At 35.7% G+C, this 21,066-nt stretch overlaps 1 protein-coding gene across 2 annotated transcripts in view; it reads right to left on the bottom strand.

Annotated features, from left to right (window-relative positions):
• The window catches only part of virma (vir like m6A methyltransferase associated), a 217,896-nt gene that overhangs the window by 136,092 nt on the left and 60,738 nt on the right, over window positions 1-21,066 (bottom strand). For both annotated transcript variants that reach the window (XM_051935489.1, XM_051935490.1), the window contains exon 5: window positions 7,595-7,760. In XM_051935489.1, the coding sequence (XP_051791449.1) occupies window positions 7,595-7,760 (166 nt within the window). The remainder of the gene's footprint in view (window positions 1-7,594; window positions 7,761-21,066) is intronic.

Here is a 21,066-nt window from a genome sequence, read left to right as displayed (position 1 = left end):
ATAATCGGATCAGACTCCTCAACTTTTGTTACAGGTTGTGTCTGGCGAATTCATCGAGCATCCTATGACATTTATGCTAAAGTCAAGCACATACTGACTGTGCTGTTACTACTGTATATTACAATATTAGCATACAGTTAGGTCCATAAATATTTGAACAGAGACAACGTTTTTCTAATTTTGGTTCTGTACATTACCACAATAAATTTTAAATGAAACAACTCAGATGCAGTTGAAGTGCAGACTTTCAGCTTTAATTCAGTGGATCTTAACCCAATTGAGCATGCATTTATTTCACTTGTTAAGACTAAACTTCAGACAGAAAGGCCCACAAACAAAGAGCAACTGAAAGCCGTTGCAGTAGAGGCCAGGCAGAGTATTAAAAAGGAGGAAACCCAGTATCTGGTGATGTCCATGAGTTCAAGACTTCAGGCTGTCATTGTCAGCAAAGGGTTTTCAACCAAGTATTAGAAATGAACATTTTATTTCCAGTTATTTAATTTGTCCAATTACTTTTGAGCCCCTGAAATGAAGGGATGGTGTTAAAAAAATGCTTTAGTTGCCTCACATTTTTATGCAATCGTTTTGTTCACCTCACTGAATTAAAGCTGAAAGTCTGCACTTCAACTGCATCTGAGTTGTTTCATTTAAAATTCATTGTGGTAATGTACAGAACCAAAATTAGAAAAAAGTTGTCTCTGTCCAAATATTTATGGACCTAACTGTATCTTATATAGGTAAAAGAATTGGCGTATAATGTGCAAACATTGTGCAAGAAAATGGTAAACTTAAAAAGTATTCTAACACATTATATAAATAAACACAATGGCAACAGCATGTTACAATGTTGTCATATAAAAATATCTTAAGCTTGCAATGTATTAATATTGTTATATTGAATGAATTTACATATCTATACAAAAGAAATATATGGTTGTATAAATTAATGTCTTATTCTTGAATTTTAAGTTTTTATTTAGTACTCTGATTTTACATATACATGCAACTTTTGTTTTCTTAATACTGCAGAACCTTAATTTAACATGTCCATGTTTAACATGTTCCCACACCTTTAAATGGTGACTGGTGGTGATATTTGATTTGAGTAACACAATTATTTTAAAAATCAGTAATTTCAGTAATCAGTAACATTGGATACAAATGTTTCCTGAATAGAACACTAAAACAGATAGATACAGGATATACAAAGCATTAATTAGAATAAAAAAAATAAACCAGAGTAAAATACAAAATTCAATACTAAAAGAAATACTATTGTGATATTTAATAATAGAATTTTGTATTCAATCCTGTAAGACACAGGGAGACAGTGGAAGTGAAGTAGGATGAGTGTGATGTGCTCTCTGTTGCTAGTCAGTGTTAGGACTCTTGCAGCAAAGTTTTTAATCAACTGGAAATGTGACATAAGATTAGAAGTGACACCTGCCAGTAAGGAGTTACAATAATTAATGTGGATGTGATAAAAGCTTGGATGAGTTTCTCAATATTAGAAAAGGAGAGGAATTTGTGAACTCGGGATATGTTATAGAGGTAAAAGTAAGAAAGCTCCTTAATGTAGTTTATTTGGGCAGAATAAGAAAGGGTGGAATAAAATACCAATTATAGGGAGTCCAATCCACGCATCACGAGGTGGTTTTTAGATCTACAACCTTATAAGTATTCGGTCGTTTATCGCCATCGTGTACTGCAAGCCAATGCCGATGCCCTTTCTCAATGCCACGACTTCTCGAACAGGTACGTCGTGGGGACATGTCACACATGTGCGACTAGGAAGACGTTGTATGGACCAAGCAAAGGTAATTCCACACCAGGCCAGGGGGTGGCGGGTGCACTAAACCTTCTCCTGTTATCTCTACAAACCAGCCGTGGGAAAACCTGTCTGATTTAGAAGAGATGACGTCACTTCTGGTTCCGGCGCCCAGAAGAATATCACTTCCGGTTCTAGTGCCCAGAAAAATATCATTTCCGGCACCTACTCTGGCATCTGAACAACATCACTTTTGGTTCCCTTACGTAACTTCCTGTCCAATCCCTTAAAACAGCCATCTTGACAAACCATCAACAGTTCTGTTTTGGACTCGGTATGGAGAACATCTCTGTACTATTGCAAGAATCTGCTGCCCCAAACCTTTTTAAGTGCGTCGAGTCTATTCTTTTACAACAGGTAGTCAGCCTCATCTTACAAAGCAGGCTGTTAAGAAATGCAGATGTGACTGATGAAATTCAAAACTACAATGCAAAATACATATTCTTTAAAATTATTTAATGAACTTCATTAATAAGGAAATCAACAATATAAGATCCTAGACTTGTCACCTTACAAACTAAGTACTACAGTGGCATCCCCAATCTTGCCTTGCACACACTACTTTGATAACTTTAATTTGATAACAAAACAGGATGTCATAACTTTAATTTCTAAAATGAAACTTACTATGTGTTCCTTAGACCCAGCCTCAACAAAACTAGTGAAACGCTCAATCGATGTTCTGGCAGCACATATTTTTAGCATCATAGTTCATTAGTGAATGGCAGTTCCAGATGCAATAAAGTGTTAGTTATCAGACTGTTACTTAAAAAGCCAGAGCTTGACTCACACAGGTTTAATAACTATAGACCCATTTAAATTTTAACCTTTCTTTCTGAAATACTTCAAAAAAGTAGTTGCCACTCAGCTTCAGTCTCACTGAAGACATAATCACAATTTATCTGAGAAATTACAGTCTCTTAATCAACAGACATCAAAAGACGACGACATTGTTGAAAAGAAGGGTCCAAGGATTTCGGTTGCAAGGAATTATTTTAGCTATTTTAAGTCCGATAAGAATCAGAGTAGCATGCACTGCATTTTGCATTAGAAATCGTATCGAATGCATTTTCCATCAAAGACAGGTAAGACCACAATCTTTTGTACCAACTGAAACAGTGCCATCCTTTAGAACAGTGGTTCCCAAAGTAAGGGTCGCGAGACATTGGGGGGTGGGGGTCACGAGATGATTTCCAAGAAATCAAATACTTTTTTTAAACTTTTTAGAAATTAATTAATCCACCCATCTCATTAGGTGAGGTGTTTTGTTGAAATTAAACGAATGAGTAAATAACAATTTTTTAAAAAGTTATATGGTTGTTAGAGTGTTATGTTCTTTTTTGTTGTCATGCTCTTGTTTGGATAGGATATTTTGTTGAAATTAAACAAATGAGTAAATTACTATTAAAAAAAATTATATGGTTGTTAGACCATTGTGTTCTTTCGTGTTGTCATGCTCATGTTTGGATAGGCCTATTGGCGCATGTGCACCGTTGTGCGCAACATTTGTATATTTTAACCACTTCCGAGGATAGTGGGGGTCACGAGTCACTGGCACGGTTATTTTGGGGGTCGTGAGCTGAAAAGTTTGGGAACCCCTGCTTTAGAACATACAAAATTCAATATTTTACAGTACCAGACCCAAGCAAGTGCTGCGCTAATGAGGATTTCTTGTGCTTTTTCTTCTTCTTTTTTTTTTTTTTTACTTTGGAGTAGAGGTCTGAGCAGGACTGATTTTTTTTAAACCTGTGCCCATCCATTCCTGCAGTACACCATCCCATGCCTGCTTGCTCTCGCATACACTAGGCCTCATTTTTCCAGCTCCTGCTCACAGAAACATTATGGGAAAAAAATCGTGCATGGTCATTAATCCTGTTTAACTTCATTTTGTAAAGGAGGTGGTTGAAGGTCTCCCCCCTATTTGGCCCAGTTGTCCTTATCACTTATTTTGTGATGATTCTGCTTCATTAGTATTTAATACAGCTTTTCAGATGGGACTTAAATAATAGTTGGCACATCTTTTTCACAGCAAAAATAATAAAGAGCAATGTAACCAATGTGTCTTGTAAGTAGGCAACCAATTACTATTCTATATTAAAATGAAGTATGATCTATGCTAATAACTGCTATTCATTCCGGACATGGAAGATAAGTGCGGTCTACGTACAAGTCGCACATATAAGTTTAAGCTTAAACATAACGCTTTTCTAGTCGGTATATTACTGGTAGCTTAACAAACACTCCCCACTTTCTCACAGTACTTTTTGCTTATTAATACTGGCACACTGTTACCAAGCGTGTGCTCACAAGCTCTGAGATTACTAACAGCTGGCCAGTGAACTTTACTGCACTCTTTGATTTAGTGCAATTGCACTAGCAGATATGAAAGAGGTTTTCTCAAAGTTTTCGGTCCAAATATTAGTTGTGATTGCAAATCTGTAATTATTAACTACCTCTAGAATGTCACTGTAACATAAGTTTAATATGTCACTGTCCTCTGTACAAAAAATATTTTATAAATCTACTTTTCTTTCTACTCACATGCACAGTGGACACAGATTTAGCACAGGGGCTCATAATTTAGAACTGCTAGGCAAGCATTAGAAGACAAAACGGGGACAACTGCGAAATGGGCATTGTATACTATTTTTGTGTGTCAAAGTCAGCATGAAACTGTATCCTCTTTGCCTTATTTGAAATGGCATGATTCACCAAAGTGGGGGGCCTGCACATGAAGAATGAGTATAAAGCCATGGAAAATTGCCCAGCACACCTTTGAAGTCGACGGATGGATGAGAGATAACGTCATCTGATCTGGAAAATCCTTCCAACACAGCGATGAAAATGGCAGACTGTATACATTGGGCCCCCACTCTAGAACTGGGTTCTTGTCATAGCTTCCTTCGTCTGTTATGTTGCATAAGCTGTCATTAAAGAAAGCTAAGTTATTTCTCCTATGTGATTTCTTACCACTGTATCACTAAGGGATATCGCCTTTTTATATTATATCTATATAGTTGCGGGTTATGTAACACGCCGCAATTACAAAAAAACGTATCCAACAAGGGAGCTAGCGCCCCCTGCTGGATACAGTCGCGTATAATACCTTTCTTAGTTTTTGACTTTTTTCTATCATGTGCTATGACACAGTCGTCAGATAGGGCAGTATCTCTTTAAACTTCAGACTTTCCAAATTTTGGCTGCCGTGGTACTGCTCAAGTTGAATATAGCCCTCACAAGACACTACATTGTAAAGCCCTATATCATTGCAAACAAAATCTGCACATTTATCCTGTGCTTTGCTTTTAGCATTAGCTGTTACTTTTGACAGGTTTGGCAAGAATGTCAGTTTAGTTTGACCCTTCGCTACTGAACACGCATGGCGCATTAAACCTGAGGTGCCTGACTTGTGTCCACTGAATGTTGGCACATTTATTGCAGCAAGAAAACAGCACTTTGCCATCGATAACAACTGAAAATGACTGCCACATGTCAGACTTCCCATTAGTGAGTTTTGCAGTCTTGTACTCTACTTTTTTAACACTGTCTACTGAGGATGTAAGGCTGTCTCTGGGTTGTGCAATCTTGAGAAGACTGCATGCGAGATAGTATATGAATGAATCCTAACTGCTTAGGCAAATTAATTACATGAATTCTATAAATATATAGAATGAATTAATGTTCCATTTTAAATTTCATTTTAATTTCCCAGACTACTGAAAATTAGTCCCATGTCACAAGCAACTGCTTTTGGTCCTACGAGTCCCGCAGTGCAGACTTCAACTTTGGAACATTTGGATATTCACAATTGAGTGAATATCTCAATTTTATGTTCTCCTTTGTTTACACTTGGAAGCTGCTTGAATTTGTACTGAGGGTATATACAGAATGTTTTTTGTCTATTTATTTGTGGGGTTTTTTCCCAACCATTTAAAACAGGTTGAATCTATACAAAGGAAAGGATACAGTATACAGGTAGTTTTTTTTTTAGATTTTATTTTGTATTAATATTTACTTTTTTGGAATTGACCAAAGAATTTTAGTTTTAGATCTAAGATTTTAGAATTATAGAATTAAGATTTTATTTATTTATTTGGAGTTGACCAACAAATGTAGAGTGTTCTCCTGTAAAACTTGAGACTTTTTCTTTTGCATTACCTATTTTATTTATTTGGAATTGACCGAAGAATTTAGTTGTGCATTTGTTTGTGTTCTCTTTTAACACATGAAGCTTTTGACTGGTCAGAAGTAAGATTTTACTTTATTATATATACCTATTTTATTTGAAATACAGTTGTATAATGTTCTATAGCACATTTGGTCATGTTCAACTTCTGACAGAAAATAAATATTTAAACCAAATTAAACTTATAATATCTTCACATCTCACTCAGGAGTAAAAGGGAACTTTAAAGCTTGACAGAAATATCGATTTGATAAATATATATCTATATCAACTGATATGAAAAAATTATCATGGTAAGATCTTTTTCCATATTGCTCAGCCCTAGAAAAAGCTGAACTTCTTTAATTGAGTGACAGCTATAAAGAGTTACTGTGGCTGAACCAATCCAAATTGTATGGGATATCTTTGACAGAGATATCAGTTTGACATACTCCTACGCCTTTATAAAAAATTAGGCAATTAAAGACAATTTCTTAAGGAAATGTTCTGTACACTACTAATTTTAAAGTTATGGTAAAGTAAGAATCAGGCTTAGATGTGGAGGCAGTCCATTGCAGTGCACAATGACACATAGACACTGGGGTAGCAAATTCCAATATCCATTATTTATCTGTGGCTTATTCATCAGTTTACCTCAAAACAGCATTGTTGCTTTGTAAAGTATTTTAGACCCAATATCAAAGACCAAACTTGATTTAAATATGAGAAACGTTTTGCAGACAGGTACTTATTTTAATTTCAAATCAGTGCATGTCCAGAAAAAAATGATGTAAAGAAAAAGATGTGTGTATAATTAGCAGTTACACATTGTAATTTCTATAAAGTATCGGTGTTGGCCATTGCTAACAAAATCACAATAAACTGTGATTACAAAATCACAATAAAAACATATGAAACTTCTGTAAGGATTATCTAGGTGACTGCAACGGTTTGTAGATCACAATCTACAATAAGAAACATAGCTTTCCAATAGTTTACTGCAAATACTGAATACTTATTCTGAAACTGCCACATAAAATCCTAAAAAGTACAGTTTTTCTAAAGTGTTCTCCACTACGGCTATACATCATAGCTGCACAGAATTACCTTGAGTATTATTAATGTACATATTTGCATTGTGAATGTGCATCAATAGTATTTACACCCCATTATTACCATTTTTCACATAGATAACAAGATTACGTGAACATAATAGCAATAACTGTATTATAAGGTACTTAATATAATTAACAACTGATAAAAGCTTAACAAGTAAAACATTACCTAATATTTTTCAACCCAACATGCAAATAACGTTCACCTGTTTTTCCTTTCACAGATAGATGTACACTGACACAATACTTCTCTATCTCATTTGATAACTAAAATTGTCATTTAGTCTTTATTTAATATTTATTTAACACAAACTTTTGTTGTAGAGCACTGGCATATTTTTATAATGAAGCTCAAAAAAATAACACACCACATGATTAATATAATCTGTGATTATTTTACTGACCTTGAAGTCAGAAAGTGGTACTCTTCATAATACTACAGTACTAACAAAACATAAGAGAAACACCATCTAAAAACAAGCTTACCATGTTTAGTACCTCTCTTTAAACCAGGTTGTTGAGGTGGTGGTGGTGGAGGCGGCGGAGGTGGAGAAGAGTCCCTATCGTGAACTAGAATCTTCTCCACAGATCCGTATACTGCTAAAGTGAGAGTACTATACCAGCCTCGGAGTACCAGCCCATCTGTGTTCACCTAAGCAGATAACACACACAGTAAAACATTGTCAAGAGCTTCACCAATTTTGAAAGCATTAATGCAGCATTACTTATTTCAAATTCATATTCTTTGATGCAAAACACATCATATTCTCCAATAAAAATAAATTGTACTAGTTTTTATTGTGAACGAACAAAAACCTTACATTTAGAAAATTGCCTGGGAAGTCCATTGTATGCTGTCTACCCTGTAAAAAAAAGGTTCCACTCTTGGTTCTGGAACATAATGGAGGCTTTTGCTTCAAACATTTGTTAAGATTCCAACTGCTGTGGAAAATTGAACGTGCAGTTTAATTAGACATTCTTTTCCTTGTCACCTACAATTTTACTTTTCAGGAAAAAAAATCCACAAATGCGCTTTACATTTTTTCCCCAAAATACTTCTTTTTTTTTTTTCTTTTTTTTTAATATTAATGAGGTGAAAATCATACAAAGACACTTTGTTAATTTTAAAGAAAAAAGCTGGTAAAGTAAAAGTAATAAGGAGAAACTTAAAACAAAGCAAAAACATTATGAAAACAAAGAGATATATTGGCACTAAACAAATATCAGTAAAATATTTTTTTTAGTATTTCCAAATGAAACAAAAGCGATTAATGAACTATGTGGATGGTAAAGAAGTATGCCATCAACTAGCTAACGAAAAGTTTAGTTAATAGTAACAACCATAATTAAAATAAGAAACTGACAGGACTGAAAACGTACCACTACTCAGTTGTTCCCACCAGGACTGGACTATAATATTGAAACAAATGCTTCCTTTAAGTTTACAGTTATAAAAGTTAACTTTATCTGTAGTCAAACAATAGACTAGTGCCATAAAGAAATTGATACTGTGAATATAACAGATTATTCTTAGACCATTAGGGCACAGCCAATAATATCGGGGCACAGATATATTTGACACTACCTCATCTCAACTTTCATAATATCATCAGTAGAACCTACACCGATATGCTGCCTATTATCACTGAAGTCAATACCCCAATGGTATTATTATTATTATTTTTTTAAATGTTGCATATAGGGGAGAAGTTCAATGCTAACAACAGCACTACAATGCATATTTCAGTAGTATGCTAGTTTGATTTTTAAGGAGCAGCTTTGGTGCATTTGGGTATTGTACAATATTCACAGATTTCACTTATTCACTGCCAAATATACTGTAGGTATTTCTAATAATATTCTATTTAAATTATGTATTAAATGTAACTATTCATTTATTAGTGTTATGTGATAAAAAATATTGTTGTCATTGTCTAAAAATAAACAAATAAATAATACAGTACTAAAATTTAACACTTAGTATGTATTACTTTTAGTGACTGAATTACACAGAAGTGCTTTAGAAATTGCTACTGGGGCACCTTCATACATATTTAAAAATACCTCATTGTAAATGTTTTTTTTGTAAAATCTTTGAGCTTCTATAATACCTACATTTTCCCTTGTGAACTACAGTAATCCCTCGCTATATCGCGCTTCGCCTTTCGCGGCTTCACTCCATCGCAGATTTTATATGTAAGCATATTTAAATATATATCGTGGGTTTTTTGCTGGTTCGCGGATTTCTGCGGAAAATGGGTCTTTTAATTTCTGGTATATGCTTCCTCAGTTGGTTTGCCCAGTTGATTTCATACAAGGGACGCTATTGGCAGATGGCTGAGAAGCTACCCAAATTACTTTTCTCTCTCTCTTGCGCTGACTTTCTCTGATCCTGACGTAGGAGGTGTGAGCAGGGGGGCTGTTCGCACACCTAGACGATACGGACGGTCGTCTAAAAATGCTGAAAGATTATCTTCACGTTGCTACCTTCTGTGTGCAGCTGCTTCGTGAAGCGACATGCTGCACGGTGCTTCGCATACTTAAAAGCTCAAAGGGCACGTATTGATTTGTGCTTCTTTGTTTTTCTCTGTCTCTCTCTCTCTCTGCTCCTGACGGAGGGGGTGTGAGCTGCCGCCTTCAACAGCTTTGTGCCGCGGTGCTTCGCATACTTAAAAGCCAAACAGCCCTATTGATTTGTTTGCTTTTCTTTCTCTCTCTGACATCTGCTCCTGACGCGCACTCCTTTGAAGAGGAAGATATGTTTGCATTCTTTTAATTGTGAGACAGAACTGTCATCACTGTCTTGTCATGGAGCACAGTTTAAACTTTTGAAAAAGAGACAAATGTTTGTTTGCAGTGTTTGAATAACGTTCCTGTCTCTCTACAACCTCCTGTGTTTCTGCGCAAATCTGTGACCCAAGCATGACAATATAAAAATAACCATATAAACATATGGTTTCTACTTCGCGGATTTTCTTATTTCGCGGGTGGCTCTGGAACGCAGCCCCCGCGATGGAGGAGGGATTACTGTAATAAAAACAAAAAATAACAATAATATTGTATTGTCCAGAAGCATAACAACATTTGAACCTTAATTTTCCACTGGCATCTTCTGGGCTCTGTAATTTAAACTGATAACTAATGTCCTATCTGTGTCTTTCTCTGCTGCATTATTTTTATTACTTAACATGTCTGATTTGCTCCTGCATGATTATTTATGCGAGAGTTTAAAATGATCTACTAATTTCTCTTTTCCTATATTTACTACCATGATAACTGTATTATTATGAAATGGCCTTAATTATTATCAGAGAATCGTATAGTATAACAGCAAATAGCAATGTGGCACGTTTGAAGAAAGCAATACAGCCAAAATATTGTGTGTTTTACCTTTTTATTTTCAGTGTGGAAATAACCTTTAACCTATCCCCCCCCCCCCCCCCCAAACAAATATTTATTTTATAGACAGTTGATTCTTCCTATTCAATTTCTGCACAACTTAAGATAACTTTAAGATATAATTTTAAATGGATAATTTCTCCATTTTTGCCCATCAATCTATGCTCAATAACCCATTATGACAAAATGAAAACACGTTTTCAGAAAGGTTTGCAATTTAAATAAATCTAAAATTGAAATCCCTCACTTATGCAAATGTTTAGAACTTTTGTCGTGGCACTCCAAATTGTAGTCAGGAGCATCCTAATTTGCTTTAACTTTCCTTCTGGCAAATTGAACTGCTTGGACATAAAGGCACAAACTATATTAAACAGTGAGCCACAAATATATAATTAGTGCCACAATACACCAGAATTGGTACAATACTCACTGACAAAGACTTTAGGGCCTTAATGGTTAAACAGAAATATTAATTTACATGCTTAATATTTGTCAGACATTTGTCTGAATGACTAATGATCAACTGGGTCAGTCTACAGAAAATCAAGGCAGTGGTGTCAGAAGAATTATATATTAATGGTGAGTTCATACAGGATATTTGAGCAGCAGAAAAAAAAAACTTACAAGCAAAGAACTGCAATAAAAATATGTTTTAAAAAGCAACTGTATGTATTTATCCATAAAGACAATGATGTAAAGTAGAGAGAGAGAGAGATCAGTTTTTCAAAGAAAGGCAAAAGTCAGAAACAGAGTTGAATCAAAGGAACATGTGGGCACAATCAAAACCATATAAATCAAGCACAAAAAAGTACTACAAGAATTAGATTCTGTATTTGCTTTTCCTAACAAAAAAAAAAACTACTTTCATTCATGTGATTACTTGTAATGACTTGTACCTTGTACTTAGAAAAATAAAGAGGAGGCAGATGGTGTGCAGGAGACATGGTTTGTAGCAGAGAACATATAAAAGTAGAGGATAGAGTTGAAGGCAAGAAGTGAAATTAATAAAATTTTATTGCACATGACTTGAGTTATAGATGTTTAACTACTGCTACACAGATAACGTGCACTGTTTTAGGAAGAAGTGAGTTTATAATAATACTGTATGGCATGGATTCCACAGTCTGATATAGTTCAGTATTCAGGACTCTGTGGAAACTAAGGATAAAACTGATGTCACACACAATGAAAATTTGGGAGAAGTTTAGGGAAGAGACCATCATAGGGAACAGATTGGTTTTATATCATTAAGATGAATAACTAATACAGTCTTGGCATTGAGACAGCTCATAGAGAAGTAGCAAGAAAAACAGAAAGGATTTCATATGGTATTTATTGATTTGGAGAAGGCTTATGACAGTGTGCCATGTCAAGATGTACTCCTTTCTCTGTCATGCACCTCTAGACAAGAGAAGTATGTGAGGATTTGGGTTAAAAGCAGTGTTTGGGTAACAGGCAAGATCCCAGATATAGGTCTGCACCAGGGATCGTCTTTAAATCAATACCTCTTTGATCTGGATGTCTAGTTCCCCTGTGCATACTTTTTGCTGATGACCTCAAAGATTTGGACGTGATATAAGGCTGCAGTAGCTGCAGAGTCACTGCAAAGAAATCAGGATGGATATGATAGGAGATCTTTTAGATCAGGGGTCCCCAACCACCGGTCCGCGACCCACTACCGGGCCGCAGCCGTCTGACAGCCGGGCCACGAGAGAACTGCCGGCAACGGAGACTCACTCAGACTTTTCAGAACGCTTGGCGGGCGGGGCTTTGCAGCGGCGCAGAGAGAGGAGAGAGACCGAGGTGAGAGAGTATTACAACAAAGTATTGTTACGGTCCCGACAGGTTCCCCATATGACACGAGTCTATAGAAATCGCGTTACTACGAAATACATTCAGCAGATGCTTTCATTACAACGAAGTGACCTTGAAATGCCTGAATGAATCATCCACAGAGCAGTTAGATCTGTGGTCGCAGCTCAGATGTGCACGTTTGCACAACGATCCCCAAACAGAAACATTGTAAAAAAAATTCTTTCTTCGAACTTTCCTCGTACTGTTTTTTTTTTTTTTGCTGTTTTTGTTTTCTGTGGTTTTCAGTGATACCTTTTGCTTATTGCTTGTCAACATTTGAAAAACATCCATTGGAATTTAACTCATTGTCACCCTCCTATAGAAACGGCAGACACGAAAAAAAACGATAACAGTGTTAATGTTTGTGATGTGCAATCTGTTGGAATGGCAAATGCAAAGTATATGTCTTTGTTATATGCAAAAAAAGAAGAAAAATCTCAGGTTGCAAACGTATGCGAACTGCTTAATAACTTAATAATAATAGAAATGTTATGTAAATTGTGTATAAAACTGCCCCCCCCCCCCCCCACCCCCCCCCCCCCCCCCCCCCCCCCCGGACAAACCGGTCGGTGGAAATACTTGCATCTAATAAAGTGGTCCTTGCTGTCAAAAAGGTTGGGGACCACTGTTTTAGATGATCTAGTCAGCAAACTTGCAGTTGGAGGCCAAACAGTGAGGAGGAATTTAAGCATATGAACTGAGAATTACAATAATGAAGACAAGATGACACAAATGTATGCACTATGATCTCCAACTCTGTTTGTGAAACCATTTGCATGAGTTTAGCAATGCTCCTGAGGTGGAAAAAGCAAGACTGTGTTAAAAGTTTGATATATTTGTCAAAAGTCAAAGAAACTGACAAAGTTTCTGACAAAAAAATGCAATTCATAAAAGAGTAAAAAAAAGCCTAGGTTAGATAGAAGTTTAGCATAAAACTGAAAGCAACACAAATTAATTTTTCAGTTTTCTCAGCATTTTGCTGCAAATAATTCTCAGCCATCTAATTTTTTTATAATATTCAGCTAGTCATGGAAAATGATAACCTGACAACATGTGATGGTTTAAAAGAGATATATAACTATGTCATCAGCATGGCAGTCATATGATAATGCATTTAAAAGTGCTTAATATATAACCAAGAGTAATTACAAGCCAAACAAAAGAGGGCTGAGAATAGAATATGAGTCAGACCATAGGACAAATTAGTAGATGATGGTACATAGGTGGCAGTAGCAACAGAAACAGGAAGAGAACCATTTCAGGGTTGACCCGGAAACTCTGAGAAGAGCTGTCTCAGTAGAGTGCATCCTACCAAAGCCAGAACGAAATGTATCTAAAGTATTATGTTCTTCAAGAACAGCTGTAGGTTGGATTATAACATTTCTAAGATTTGTTTTCCATAAAGTGCAGCTTAGAAATAGACCTACAGTTTAGTTTTGAGTCTGTTTTTAATTAAAAACACAGCATATCCTAATCTACCAGAGATGCTTTTGTTCAAGTCATAAATCTAGCAAATACGAAATAACATTTGTAAGAACCAGTCTTAGAAAGTTAATGCTTGAAGTTAAACTCATATTAGTGTTTGCTTAATTTGAATAGAACAATTTTCTTTAATTGACATAGACAATGGTATAGCCTTTTACCCCCAGTAAGTTAATATGAGATAGAACTTTCCTGCTATAATCAGCAATACAGTATGTTAACCGAGTCAGTTTGTTTGTGTTTGGAATTAGTCTCATGGCTAGCATGGACTGAAAGACCCATTTTGCAGATTGCAAATGGGATATGCATACGGTTTTCTGACCGTTTAGAAATGGTTCAACTGTATAAGCAACTTAAAGAACGAAACAAGATAAATAAGCTTTAAACAGAACTTTTCTTAAACAAGAACCTTTCTTTTCTTTGCTATATCATTTTTTTTCTCTCTGTTTTTGTGTGAATTGTTTTTCTTTGAATTTTTACTGAAGTTTTTAAAACGAAGATATTTTGCCTGTGGAATCATTTCAATGCATCAAGATACTGCTGAATCTCATTTGCAAACTACAGCTGCTGAACTTTGGTAATTTTTGGTAAACTCAGCTACAACATTTAATGGCTGACTTTATGCTATATATTTAACTAGCTGTGTTATTTGGTTTCACCCAAGAAAATTCCTAAGATAATGGGCCTCAGTTATAGTGCTTTTGGTTAATCTGATGTATCAGAAGTACTATGTAACTACTGTATCTAAGTGCACCATATTTGTAAGATTTTTTTTTGTTTTAAAAAAGGGACTAATATTATTAGTTTACTGGAGCTACTTACTCTAAGAACACACTACATATACAGCAATTAAGTAAACATTCCTACTGGAGATCAATTCTTGATTTTCCTAGTGATTAACCTTGTCTTTTGTTGCTGGTCAGTGCAAAACACAATTTTACAGGAACCTTTTTTTTTTTTTTTAAAGTAAAATGGATAATCAACAGGAATAATGGGAATTTTCAGTATTTACTTTAATGAATCATGTTTAACTTTAACTTTTTACAAACAGCAATAACATTTACAGGCTGCACATTAAGGCAGCCCATCAATGAACTGAACATTTTAAATTTGTGGTTGCTACCTCTAGTGGTTGAAGTGGATGAAATTAACTGCTGGTACTATGTTTTTGAAGCTTCTTAAACGATTGCAGAGTGAGTGGGATGGGGGTGCCAGACCCCCTTTAAATGCTGTAGATCTAAGGGTATATGCAAGTAATTTCAGAAAGTAGGAGGGCCACTTTGTGAGAAACCACCGGTTCTGTGAGGTTTTTCTCCCTGGAAAAGTATATTAGTAAGGTATAGTGAAGTCTTCAGGGGAAAGAAGATGACACGGGAATCTCAAACGTAGACAATCAAGGGAAGAACTTTTTTTATATATATATATATATATATATATATATATATATATATATATATATATATATATATATATAAAGGAGTGAGTTTCAAAACAGGGGAAAAGTAAGGGTTGCAGAAAAGAGATTGTAACTAGCTGTGTTACCCGGTTTCACCCAGGAAATTTCCTAAGACAACGGGCCTCAGTTATAGTGCCATCATTAATCGGATGTATCAGAAGTACTATGTAACAAAGCACTGTTTTGCATATATTTGCTGTTATTTTTTTTATTTTTTTAATCTTGAGGTAATATAATTAGGTCACTGGAACTCCTTACTCTTGAATACACAGTATGTTACATACAACTGACTATGAGTAAAACATTTCTGCCATAGATTAATTATTGCTTTTCCTAGTGACTGACCTTGGCTTTTGTCATTAAAAACACAGCTTTACAGGAAACTGTATTCTTAAGAATTCAAATAGGTAATTATAGTAGTAGGAATAATTGTAGTTTTGTGTATAAATATCATTTCTCCTTTAGCACATCCTGTAGAAATAGTAGCTTCAATCAGAACTGAATGTTATGCTTTGATCTGTAATCTTGCTGCTGTTACAAAGTTTTGGAAGGTTTACATAAAAAGCAATATACGCTGAATCATGTTTTAGTTTAACTTATTAAATACAACATTAATGTTTGCAGATTACGCATTTATGTTGCACATGGAATGCACTGAACATTTTAAGCACTGTACAGAAAACAACCGAAGAAAAAAAAATAATATGGTGAACTATGCACAGAGTCCACCATTTATATATTCTGACTGTGGGGTACCCACTTAATGAGCAGCTCAACCATTAAAACTTATCAAGTTATGCCATTGCTCCCAGCCTGTGCTGTACTAGGGTCTTTAAGTGGTACGGCACCCACCTGTTTCTGCTTTGCGATCCAGAGTGCAGCTGCACATAATGGTTTAATATCGAAGGGGACCCCCTTGTGAAATACAGCATGTATTTCACCACCAACGGCTTGTTGTCTCCAACCCGTTGTTTGAAGTACATGTATATTAGTGCTGGGCGGTATACCGGTTCATACCGAAAACTGTTTTTTATTATTTTTAATGATATGGATTTTTCTTATACCGCAACACCGGTTTAAATTGCCTAAACGACATTCGTAACGTGGCGCAGCGGGAAACTGTTCAAGTGGGGACCTTTTTCACTGCTACACCGCTAAACACAGATTTGTTGCACAGGGGCTCTTTTTCACTACTACTCCACTAAATAGGTAGTGTAGGTATTGCGTGGTGAAAATGGACAGAGAACATTCCGAAACTGAAGCTGACGATAAAGTTGAACATAATGACACAGAAGAACTTTTGCCGAAAAAAAGGAATCACGTCCGTTTCCAGGAGATACTTTGGTTTTAAAAGGTCGGATGTGGACCATTATGTTCAAATGTGTAAATACTGTTTCTATACTACTGGATAATACTGCAAGCCAAGTTGTACTTGTTTTATTTGTTTTCAATACAGTGTAATTTACCTGGGTACTGTATAATAGTGTGATGACATGTCGACTTTATTCTCGATATTTCTATTTTATTCTTGCCATTTATGTCAAGATTAAAGTCGACATGTTGACTTTATTCTCGAAATTTGTCATTAAAGTAGAACATCGTAAACTAAACTTCATCATAAAATGAATATTTAATTTACTAGATTTTCTCAAACCCTGTCATAAGTTATATAGCACATTAAATGCTTTGTGTTAAGTGTTCCCCGAGCTTCTTAAACCGACTTCCTCTTGCACTAAGAGGAGGCGCCGGCAGCGATTGCCGCACAGAATACATTCACTTCATGATATTCCTGCTCTCTGAACATTTAGAATGCAAAGATAAATACTTGATATAATTTTCATGGTGAAATGCATTAAAGCATGCATTAATCATCTGGGGGCACGGCGGCGTGGAGGTTGCACTGCTGCCTCACAGCAAGGGTGTCTCGGATGTACCCTGCCTTGCATTTGCATGTTTTTCTGGTGGGTTTACTCGTCGTGCTTCAATTTCCTTTCAAAGCCATATAGGATGTGGGGTTTTGTTATGCTATATTGACCCTGCTAGTGTATGTTTTGCTCGTATTCTCCCTGCGATGTACTGGCGACTCGTTCAGGGATGGGCGCAACTCTGAATGGATGGCATAATTAAACATGTATAACGAAGATATTTTTAAAGTTCTGAACACTCCGTGGGCTAAGTTTATAACTAGTTTTAATTTCACAAAGACATTTATCGTGTGGTTGTTGGTTATGTGGAGAAAGAAAAAGGACGGATAGGAACTGGGGTTTTAGTACGTCAGATAGAGACAGCACGCGTGCAATAAAGAAAGCCCGCTCAGAAGAACATGCATTGAATTCTGTGTTCGTGTCTCCAACCACCAGATCACAAACCCAACATTTACACAATATTTAAGTTAAACCTGTGCGATACCCATTCATACATCCAGTTTTTTGGAGCCTCGTCACACCTGCCATAAAGTTCTCTACACTGAACACACACCTGGGGACCCCTTACTGCGAGGGAGCAGCACTACCGCCTCACTACCGTGCATGTTTAATACCTGCTTTAATGCATTTCATCATGAAAATGATATCAAGTATTTATCTTAGCATTCTAAATTTTCAGAAAGCAGGAATATCATGAAGTGAATGGATTCTGTATGGTGATCGCTGTCTCCTCTTAGTGCATAGGAAGTCAGTTTAAGAAGCGTAGTGATTAACAACTGGGTCGGGGAACGCAACACAAAGCATTTAATGTGCTGCATTAATTTATGACGGGGTTTGACAAAATCTAGTAAATTAAACATTGATTTTAGGAAGAAGTTTAGTTTACGACATTCTACTTTAATTATGAAGTAAACTATGAGAATAAAGTGGAAATGTCGACTTTAATCTCAACATAAACGGCGAGAATAAAGTGGAAATGTCGACTTTAATCTCAACATAAACGGTGAGAATAAAGTGGAATTGTCGACTTTAATCTCGACATAAACGGCGAGAATAAAGTGGAAATGTTGACTTTATTCTCAACATAAACGGCGAGAATAAAGTGGAAATGTTGACTTTATTCTCGACATATAGTTTGTTTTATTCTTCCCTGTGTCCGTATTATTTTTTTCTTCACCGTGGCCCTAATACGATTCCGTAGGGCTATACCACAAATAGCATTATAAATGCAAGTTGCAGGTTTATTATTTATGCATATAGCTTAGCTTGAAGCAAGGTCCATATTAATGCAGTTTGCCTAAATGATGGTTCAGTTGGTAAAGATGTCATCACCAAGTTGCACTTGTTTTATTTTATTTTAATCTGGTGAATACTGTGTAATGCACCTGGGCTTAAAGTCTTGAAGTAATAGTGCAACTATCAGTAATAATACTATTATTTATTTTATTGTTATTATTTATTAGTTTAAATATAATGCAGTTTAATGATGATAAAGTTGTTTAAAAAGTCACTTTAACGTGTCAGTGGACAGAGATTGTTAACATTAACAGAAAGTGTAGTTGGTTTACAAAAAATATTTACTATTTATTCCTTTTATAAGACATATTCAGTGCAATACAACTTTTGACAAGCACTTCTGGATATTTTACTAAGTCTAAATGCCTCTTTGTATGGTTGAAAATATGTTGTCAAAATTATAGTTTAAGTTTTTGCAAAATTTGTTCAATAAAAAGGTTCTACATTTTGACTGCATCTGTCATGCAATGTGATACCTTCTCCATTAGTGCCATCCCCTTGAAAACTATCACTTTATGGGGCAATGCAAACCTGTATTAATACTTGTGTGCACATTAAAATTTTTTTTTTTGTACAATGTACAATACTCTTGACAGTGGAATAGGTTATTCTTAGCCAGTAATTGCAGTGGAAAATGTGGTTAACATCAACTCATGCATGGGGAAAAAAATACCGTTGAATACCGTGAAACCGGGATAATTTAGAAAAATACCGTGATATAGAATTTTGGTCATACCGCCCACCCCTAATGTATATACTCGAGAATCCATGGAGGATGTACAATATTGTCAAATACTAGCTTTTTAATTAAACAGGAAATCACATTTTTATTGATAAGTCAGTCAGTCAGTCAGTCAGTCAGTCAACTAGCATTGCAAATATTTCAGAATTTTAATAATCACTGCATAATTATTTAAATTGCTATTTTCTTATTAGCAAATCTTCTGAATGCCTTCAGACTGTGTAATTTTTCAGATCACCAACTACTATTTCATTTTTGAACATACAGTAGCTTCCAGAAACAGTCCATTTTTATAATAGGATAGCCTCTCTTCTAAAGTTATCAATAAAACAGACAACTTTCTGTCCAATTAGAAAACAAACACCCTTAAATTTCTAAAAGGAATACAGTTGCTTTATGGCTGGGCTCCATCATCCCTTTAAACTAGATGGGCTGGGGCATGACTCTGGTCCCAGCAGCTAATAAGAGCATTTAAAAGCTAATTATTCTTAATTACCAGAATTCTTATGGAGTTCACTTTTGGTTTATTATCTCACTCAGACACACAAACTCATGATTTCAATTTAATTCTACCTGGTGTACACAGCAGAGCTACAAGAAACTTATATAAAAATGTATCCAAGAGGCTACAGTGTTAGCAAAAACTTTGTGGTCCTTTGTTCAGTCCTGTCCTGACCAGCAAAGTTCACCTACAAAAGAAGTATTAATCTAGACTGAGCTGCAATGAACTCTGAGCAAAAAGTATAAAAAGTCTACTGAGGCTAGTTCATCGCATGATATTCTGAAATGATAGTTACTTAAGATGATGTTTTAAAGGTAAGGTCATGTTAAAAAGTATACTCTATGAAATGCTCTTTCCTTTTCAACATACTGTATGTAGACATATAAAAGTGATCTTTATTTAAAAAGTATCTTTAGATAAAGGCAATGTAATTGGAAAAAAAACAATGAAAAACAGAGTTTACAAAAATGTATTCAATGAAAAATAAAAAAAAACATGCCATTTTTATCTGTGGAAAAAGTAAGTACATCCTTGGATCTAATACCTGATATTGCCCTCATTGGCAGAAACAACTTCAAGAAGGTATTTCTGATAACATTCTAGAAGTCTGTGACATCAAGTGGAAGTAGGTTTTACCCACACCTTCATGCAGAATTATTTCAGCTTTGTGATATTTTAGGAGTGTCTTGCATACACAGCCTATTTCAACTACTCCCATAGCATCTTGAAGGGATTCAGACTCTGGGTTTGACATGACTATTCCAGAATGCTCAATTCTGTATTTTCCAGTATTCCTTGGTGGATTTACAGTTATGTTTGTGGTCACGGTCATGCTGCAAGGTCTACTTTCGACTGAGTTTCAATCTTCCAACAGATGGTCTCACATTATCCTCAAGCACCCTCTGGTAAAACGAAGAACTCATTGTGGATTCTATGATTGTGATCCATCCAGGCCTTGACTCAGCAGAACAGCCCAAAACCGTAACAATTCCATCGTCATGCTTTACAGTTGGCATCTGGTCCTTCTGGTCAAATGCTGCCTTTGATTAATGCCAAGCATGTCATCTGGTACCGTGGCCAAACAGCTCCATCTCTGCTTCATCAGTCCAAGTCTTTGCCTGTGTGTTAATTGGCAAATTTCAGTCTTGCCCAGATATTCTAGACATCCACTTTAATATCAACAGCAGCAATGAAATTCTGAGGTTTTAAGAGACGTTTTTCAGCATCTTGTGTTCTGTTCTTGGGTTTGACTTGCTAGGGTGGCGTGGCCTGGCCTGGGTAAGTTGGAAGTTGTTTGAAATC

Source organism: Erpetoichthys calabaricus, chromosome 13, assembly GCF_900747795.2.
Source record: "Erpetoichthys calabaricus chromosome 13, fErpCal1.3, whole genome shotgun sequence".
Classification (NCBI taxonomy): domain Eukaryota; kingdom Metazoa; phylum Chordata; class Cladistia; order Polypteriformes; family Polypteridae; genus Erpetoichthys; species Erpetoichthys calabaricus.
This window is presented reverse-complemented; position numbering and strand designations above follow the sequence as displayed.